The 8,861-nt window shown below is 40.6% G+C and overlaps 1 protein-coding gene across 1 annotated transcript; it reads right to left on the bottom strand.

Moving 5' to 3' along the window:
• Positions 1 to 225: 225 nt before the first annotated feature.
• Positions 226 to 1,164, bottom strand: LOC103121744 (olfactory receptor 10C1). Its single transcript, XM_007532276.1, has one exon. It carries the CDS (start codon positions 1,162 to 1,164, stop codon positions 226 to 228), a length of 939 nt encoding a protein of 312 aa, XP_007532338.1.
• Positions 1,165 to 8,861: the final 7,697 nt, after the last annotated feature.

Genomic DNA, 8,861 nt, shown 5'->3' with positions numbered 1-8,861 from the left:
AAAAGCAGTGTGTGTGTGTGTGTGTGTGTGTGTGTGTGCATGTGCGTACACAGTCACTGTGGAAGGGTGTGACTGGAAAGAGGGTTTGGCCTCAGTGATTCTTCCTTCACAATTTAATTTTCTTGTCAGGCTAGTTTTTCTCCAAGGTCAAGACTATTCCTCTTCCTTTTGACTCTTGGTGATTTGGGGATGACTAGGAATGCCAGTCACTTCATCACTTCCTTGTCAAATCTCTACTGGCCTCATTTTCTGGATGGTTCTCTTCAGGGCAATCTTGACATCAGCATTCCTAAGGCTGTAGATGATGGGATTGAGGATGGGAGTGACCACAGCATAAAAGAGGGACAGCAGAGGATCTGTGGCTGGATCGTAGCTGGCCTTCGGACGAATGTAGATAAAGATGGCTGTGCCATAGAAGAGGGAGACAACAACCAGGTGGGAGGAGCAAGTGGAAAAGGCCTTGCGGCGACCAGTCCCAGATGGAATCCGGAAGATGGTAGCTAGGATGCGTCCATAGGAGCCTAGGATGAGACCGAAGGGGCAGAGGATGATGAGGGCAGCAGCTAGGATAATCTGTAGTTCATTGAGTGAGGTGTCTCCACATACCAGTTGCAGGATGGGTTGGATTTCACAAAAGAAGTGTGGGATGGCATTGGGGCCACAGAAGGGTAAGGAGAAGATGAAGGTGGTGTGGCCCAGACCCACCATTGCTCCACAGGACCAGGCTGACCCAGCGAGCTGCAGGCACATTTGACGGTTCAACAGCAGTGGGTAGCGCAGAGGTTCACAGATGGCTGCATAGCGGTCATAGGCCATGGCTGCTAGGAGACAACATTCTGTGGCACCGAAAAAGAGAAAGAAAAACATCTGGAGAGCACAGCCAGAGCGAGAAATGTGGCGTTGGCCAGTGAGGAGATGGTGAAGCAGCAGGGGGACAGTGACAGATGTGTAGCAAATCTCTAGGGCTGAGAGAATTCGAAGGAAGAAGTACATGGGGGACTGGAGGGCAGCATCCACCGACACCAACAACACAATGAGGAGGTTTCCTGTCACGGTGAGCAGGTAGATGGTGAGAAAGACAGAGAAGAGAAAGCCCTGGAGGTTGGCCAGGTGGGAGAAGCCTATGAGAATGAATTCAGTTACCACGGAGGTGTTTGTACTCATCTTGCTCACATCTCTGCTGACTGAAGAGTGAAAGAAAAAGCCAAGGAAAGATGCAATCAAGCCACTGTGAAGATGTCAAAGGTGATGCTTTTCTGCTTCTGGAATTTATCTTCTTTTGGAATCTCATGACATGGAGGCAGGCAGCACAACCTTGAGTTCATGTTGGACCTTGCTCACTCTTGGAATTCTGGGTGGATATTCAGCTTGTGAAGACTAACTCCTTCAACTAATTTCTTCCTGATAATGCCTCCCTCTCCTGTGAACATATTGAATTCTATTTTCAGTTTCTTTTTGGCTTAGAGTTGGATCATCCTAGTCCCTCTTTCACTCTTTCCTTCCCTTGTCCTCCTCCCCATGGGGCTAGAAACAGAATTCCCCCCTCAGCAGATGTTTTCTTGCTCAGTGTCAGGAGATTTTCTGTGGTCTGGGCATGAGAAACCCCATTTCAAGCCAAGGGCATTTCCTTTTTGTTTTCCTAATGCTTTTCTATTTCTATTTTTACTCACCCTCCTTTAATGTATTTTCTCTTTCTTCTCAACTTTGTTTTTTGACCCAACTTCCACTCTCTTTGTCTCTTTCCAATTCTTTCTTCAGTTATCAGATCCACCCAGCCTCTCTCTCTCTTTTTTCCTTTTCACATTGCTATTAGGTAAATTTCATGTTATTTAGTAGGAGGGAAGGGTTTTGAAAGACCACATGTTTCAAGTTTGTGCAAGCAGATAAGCAGTTTAGTTATCCTGAGGGCTGAGGGTCTCTCTTTTCTTAAAAGATACTCTGGAGGGCGATGACAAAATCTTTTCTTATTTCAGCATTTTGTAGCTATGCAAATTTAACTCCCTTATATCATAACACATACTCAAATATCCATGCCATGTACAGAGATGTCACAAATCCACATCCTAACAGTGTATTTCTAAGTATAAGTACAGAAAAAAATTAGTCCAATACCTTTTGATTCTTATCTCACCTGCCACAAATGAATCATGAAGCATATCTACATATAAACATCTTAACAAATAATAATGAAAATTAAAACACATTTAACATAAAATGTAAACACACATAGAAAAAGCTAACTTGATATTTAAGTCCAAACTCTGTACACAAATATTACCATAGTTCAGAATGGATGTTGAAAACACGAGCTCATAGACTGATACCCTTTTGCTGTTGGAGAGTCTTTGGCTCATTCTACTCTTGTGGCTTTTTCAGTATGTTCTAGATTTTTTTTTCTGAATAATATTTTTCTTTAAAGATATAGTCAGTGATACAAGGTTGAGAGTTTAGATGACTTCTTAATTTTTTCCTTTGCCAACATAGTGGCTTCCTCATGAGGAAGGTGCTCTTAGATTTTGTGTGTTTTTAAGGTCTCTGAGGACTTGAGTCTCCAAGCATATTTGGCTTTCCAAGGGGAGAGACCTTCACATAGCCAATTAACTGGTTGTTTTGGAGTTTATTTCTTAGACTGAAAATGTGTAGGGTGATCAATGAAGAACATTTCAGAGAAAATGTCTGGTGCTGCTGTTTCTCTCAGACTCTCACATAATATCTCTGATTCAACCAATAACTGTTCTCCTTCCTTATGATATTCTTCCTTCCATTACTGTAGCTGTCCTAGTATACATCTGAAAGAGAATAATATGTTTTTATTCACTGTAGCTATTGATACAATTTGGTTTGGGTTCACTATTTCATTTGCTTTGTTTCTGTGTTCTCACACAGTTTCATAGATACAACAAAGGCCATGTGTCAGATGGGATGTTTTCAAGATATGCAATAACTATTGTAACCACAGATTTTAAGCTTAAATTGGTTTACCCAATAAGCCTATTTATTTGCTCACAAAAGTTTATGATTTACTTAAACTAGATATCCTACTTAGATCTCTTTCAATTCTTTACTATCTGCTCCTTTTGTTAGGTTTGACTTGAAGTAGAGAAAATACTAGTGGGTTAAAATAGATGAAAATGAACTTATCTTTCATGCAAATGTCTGAACTTTTGCACTTTGACTTCTCTTATTCAACAGATCATCAGAAATACAGTTTTGGGGCCGGGTGGTGGCGCAACTGGTTGAATGCACACATTACAATGTGCAAGGACCTGGGTTCAAACCCTTAGTCCCCACCTGCATGTGGAAAGCTTCACAAGTGGTGAAGCAGGGTTGCAGGTGTCTCTCTATCTCTCATCCTATCTAGCTCCCTATTCCCTCTAGATTATCCAATAAATAAAGATAATAATAAAAAATAAAAACATTTAAAAAAAAGAAATAAAGTTTCATTTCATTCATTTGACTTTTATTCCTGGAGTGTGACCTTATGAGCTAGGGTAGTAACATAACTGTTACAGGGAGCAGAATATAATAGAATTGTCTGGTTAGGTGCCTTCTCATATCAACATTTTCTTGTCACATATGTTCAATTTTAATATAGTTATAAAAACTCAATCAACCAAATCCAGATTTTGATACAGACTCTCAAAAATAGGGGCCATGTGGTGGTGCACCTTGTTAAGAGCTCACATTACAGTGCATAAGGACCCAGGTTCAGGCCCCTGGTCCCCACATGCAGGGGGTAAGCTTCTTGACTGATGAAAGAGGGCTGCAGTTATCTCTCTCTCTCTCTCACTCTATCTTTCTCTTTCTCCTTCCCCTTCAATTTCTCTGTCTCTATCCAATGATAAATAAAGATATTAAAAAAACAGTCTCTCAAAAATATTTATTTTAACTAGAGCACTATGCTAATTGTGTTTTATAGTGTCATATTTGGGGTAGAATGTGCTATGAAAATCTAGCAATTCAAAATTTTTGTGTTCTCTACATGATAGTGCAACTGTTCATAAACTTTGCAATTTTTTTTGTTTGTTTCTACAATTCCCATTGCAGGAATCAGTGGGCTGGGGTTTCAATGCTCAGAAGTTAAATTGCATTTTTTTTTTTAGACTTTTAAAAATTTGGATTATGAGTTACAATATCACTACATTTTGTTCACGTATTTATTTGTTTTTAATTTCTTTATTGGTGGATTAATGGTTTATAGTCAACAGTAAAATACAATAGTTTGTACATGTGTAGCATTTCTACATAACAATACAACCTCTGCCATCATGCTTCAGGATCTGAACCCCCCACCCCAGAGTCTTTTACTTTGGTGTAATACACTGACTCCAGTACAAGTTATGCTTAGAATTTTCCCTTCTGATCTTGTTTTTCAACTTCTGCCTGTGAATGAGATCATCTTATATCATCCTTTTGTTTCTGATTTATTTCACTTAATATGGTATCTTCGAGCTTCATTCAAGATGGGCTAAAGAAGGTGAATTCGCCATGAACCTGAGACTTTGGAGCCTCAGGAATAAGAGTCTCTGCATAACCATTATGCCGTCTACCCCATTAACATGTCTTAGTTTTCCAGATAACAGTTCAGTGACCCTGTAGGTCCTCCTCTATCATCATGTTCCAGGACCCGAAACTTATCCCTCCGCCCTGCCCTTCAGAGTCCTTTACTTTGGTGCAACACATCAGACCCAGTCCAAGTTCTGCTTTGTGTTTATGGTTTAATTTTTTCTTTTTGTAATTGGATTCGTTTCATTGAAGGTATCTTTAAAATTTAGATGGAAATGCTCTAGGGGTGGGCATTGTGTAGAAATGCACCCCTCTTATCCTATAGTCTTGTCAATATTTCCATTTCATAAACAAAAATAAAAAGAGTTCTGCCAATATTTTCCTCTAAGTATTTGATAGTTTCTGGTCTAACATCCAAAGGGTGTTGAAATCCCCTGCTATTACTGTTAATTTATTGCCGTAGTCCTTTCAGTAGATATTTGATGTATTTAGATGGCTTCTCATTGGGTGCATAGATGTTAATAATGATTAAGACCTCTTGATTGGCTGGTTCTCTGAGCATTAACTAATATCCATCCCTGTCTTTTAAAATTTTACTTGTTTTAGGGTCTACTGTGTTAGATATGAGAATAGATGTTCCTGCCCTTTTTTGTGGCCCATTGTCTTGTGTGGTAATTTTCCATCCTTTCACTTTGAGTCTGTGTTTGTCTTGTTGAGTTAGGTGGGCTTCCTGCAGACAGCATATGGTTGGGTTGTCTTTTCTGACCCATCTTCCTACTCTGCCTTTTAATAGGTGAATTCAGGCCACTGAAATGTATTGATACTATAGAATGAAGATATTCTAATGTCATTATTCTAAAATTTTTAGGTGTTTTGATATACAGCATGTTTATGACATTTTTATTGCCACCAGAGTAATTGCTGGGGCTTGGTGCCAACAGTATGAATCCACCACTCCCAGTGTACATTTTATCCTCTTTTGTTTTTCTAATTTTTTTTTAATTACACAGGACAGAAAGAAATTGAGATAAGATGGGGAGATAGGGAGAGAGAAAGATAGACACCTACAGACCTGGTTCACTGCTCGTGAAGCAGATCACCTGCACCTGCAGATCGGGAGAAGGAGCTGGAGCTGGAGTGCTTTCATGTGCTTATCCAAGTGTGCTGCTGCTTGCCCCCCTGAGAGGATTACATGTTTTATAAATATAATTTCAGACTTCAGTATAACTATACCCATCATCAAAGTACCAATATATCATCACCAAATTCCAGTGGACCCCCTTGATACTTCCAACTCCCTCTTGCCACCCTTGTGGTAATCTCAGTTCTACAATCTTAGTCTTAAGGTTTGCTTTCATTTGAAATTTTCAGTTTACTTGCTTTGCTTCTTTATTTTAAAAAGAAGAGATTGGTTTACTTATTTACTTTTCTGAAAGAGAGAGAGAGAGAGAGAGAGAGAGAGACTAGATTAATGCTTAGCTTTGGTATATGGTGGTTCTGAGGAATAAGCCTGGTGCACTGTTGCTAGTAAATTTTCCTGACTCTGCTTTACTTCTTCATATATCACATATAATTGGGATACTTTGGTACTTTCTTTTTGTAGAAATATGACTGGCTTAGTGGTGATGAATTCCTTCAACATTTGTCTGTCTGAAAATCTCTTAACACTTCTTCATTTCTGAGCGATAACTTTTTGGATCCTTTTTTTTTTTTTTTTTTTTTGTCTCCAGCGTTATTGCTGGGATTCGGTGCCTGTACTATGAATCCACTGCTCCTGGAGGTTATCTTTTCCCTCTTGTTGCCCTTGTTGTTTATTGTTCTTGTTGTTGTTATTGCTGTCATTGTTGGATACGACAGAGAAAAATCGAGGGGGGGGTGGAGACAGAAAGGGGGAGAGAAAGATAGACACCTGCAGACCTGCTTCACCTGAAGCGACTTCCCTGCAGGTGGGGAGCTGGGGGCTCGAACCAGGATCCTTACTCTGGTCCTTGCTCTTCGCTCCATGTGTGCTTAAGCTGCTGCAGGTGGAGTTTTTCTATTCAAGACTTTGAATGTATCATGCCCCACTTCCTTCTAGTATGTATGTATGTATGTATGCATGTATTCGACACCAGGGCTATCAATAGCACTCAGTGCTTGCATGACAGCTCTACAGTATCTGGTGGCCATTTATTTTTTCCTTTCTGACAGGAGTAGCGAGGAAGAGAAAAAATGAGACACATAACACTGCTCAGCTTTTTGTGAAGCTTTTTGCCATAGGTGGGGACTGGATGCTCCAATCCAGGTCCTCATGCATGGCAATGTTTGTGATGTACCAGGTGCACTACTATTTGCCCTCCTTCTAGATTTTAGAGTTTCTATTGAGAAATCTGCTGATAGTTTATGGGGGGAAATCTTTACTTTTTTATTATTGCTTTTGGGAGTCAATTTTTTATTATATTGGGCAGATAGAAATGAAGAGGGAAGGAGAGATAGAGAAGGAGAGAGAGATACCTGCAAACCTGCTTCACCACCTGTTAAGCTACCTGCCCCCCCTCCCCACAGGTAGAGAGAGGGTGCTTGAACCTGGATCCTTGTGCATTGTTGGTATGCATGAGACCCCTTCTGTTTCATTTGGTTTAAATCCCCCCTGCTTAACACTATTCTATTTACATAACCACTTCATTCTATTTACATAACCGCTGTTAACAAGCACCTCCCTCCAGGGCATTGGTTCAATCCCCACTGTTTCATGATATGTTTTTGCTCCACCCCCCCTCCTTGTCACACCCTGATCCCTTCTTTGTCACACCCTGATTTTCACCAGTCACTTTTCTCTCCACCCTCTCTATGTCACATCCTGCTTCCACCTTACTTGGCAAGTATATAAAAAGACAGCATTGTGAGTTTTACGGTACTGTACTTGAGTTTAGCTTAGCTCGTCTTAGATTGTGCTGCATCCTGCATGAATAAAGAGATACTGCCTACAGCTCAACCATGAGTCCCTGGTCGTCTGTTACCCGCCTGTGAAGCCAGCCCAGCGAAAACAACCTAGCCCATTGAAAACAACATAACCCATCGAAAACAACAGTGCATGGTAATGTGTATGTCATTGCCCAGACTCCCTGCTTTTGGGATTCTATATCTTTAATATTTACCATGTAAATAATTTGTCTTGATATACATTTGATCAGTTTATTTTATTGAGATTCTTTGAATTTTCTGGTGCTGAGTGCCTGTCTAAGTCTGGGGAAATTATCCACTATTATTTCTTCAAATAAGAGCTTTTTTTAATTTAAGAAAGCAGACATTAACAAAGCCATAGGATAGGAGGGGTACAGCTCCACACAACTCCCGCCACCCAATCTCCATATCCCATCCCCCCTCAACAGCTTTCTCATTCTCTATCCCTCTGGGAGCATGGCCCCAGGGTCTCTGTGGGTTGCAGAAGGTAGAAATCTGGCTTCTGTAATTGCTTCCCTGCTGAACATGGGCATTGATTGGTCAATCCATACTCCCTCTCTCTTTCCCTAGTAGGGTGGGTCTCTGGAGAAGCGGAGCTCCAGGACACATTGTGGGGTCTTCAGTCCAGGGAAGCCTGGCCGGCATCCTGATGGCATCTGGAACCTGGTGGCTGAAAAGAGAGTTAACATACAAAGCCAAACAAATTGTTGAGCAATCATAGACCCAAAGATTGGAATAGTAGAGAGGAAGTGTTGGGGGGGTACTCACTACAAACTCTAGTGTACTTCTGCTTTCAGGTATATATTTTTCCCTGGTTTATGGACATATGTGAACATATGCTCTATCTCCTGGAACCTGGTCTATATCTAGATTTTGGGACTTTGTTAGGAAGTGAACCACCTGGGATGGAATTAGAGAATACTATGAAAGGAAAGGTCTCACCCGAGTAATGAAGCTGAAGGGTTGTCATTCCACACCTGAAGTCTCTGGACACAGTCTGAGCTGAAGCATGTTGAGGTGGCAATCATTGCGTTGATTAGGTTGCGATCGGCTGATGCAATATTATTTGACATAAATTGGGAGAGGTATGCGGGAAAGTGGGCCTTACCCTAAGGTTCCAGGACTGGGGGAAATATAGACTCTATAGTGGAAATGTGAGGTTCCTGCTGTCTTAGGGTTCAAGAAGACAATGGATAGTTATTGTTATCATCACATTATTTGGTAATTGGGTTAACTTTGAAAAGTTCCTTTGTTAGGGTTTGCTGTATAATACCAGTATTTGTATACAGCTGTGCCATCGGTTGCTTCTGATCTACTTGGTCTAGGTTTTTGAGAGAGTCTGCATATCAAAGACACAGCCTATATATTAAAAAGACTCAGTCTGTGTTTTAAAGTTAGAGACATACAATCAA

The sequence above is a fragment of the Erinaceus europaeus genome, chromosome 4 (genome assembly GCF_950295315.1).
Source record: "Erinaceus europaeus chromosome 4, mEriEur2.1, whole genome shotgun sequence".
Lineage (NCBI taxonomy): Eukaryota > Metazoa > Chordata > Mammalia > Eulipotyphla > Erinaceidae > Erinaceus > Erinaceus europaeus.
This window is presented reverse-complemented; position numbering and strand designations above follow the sequence as displayed.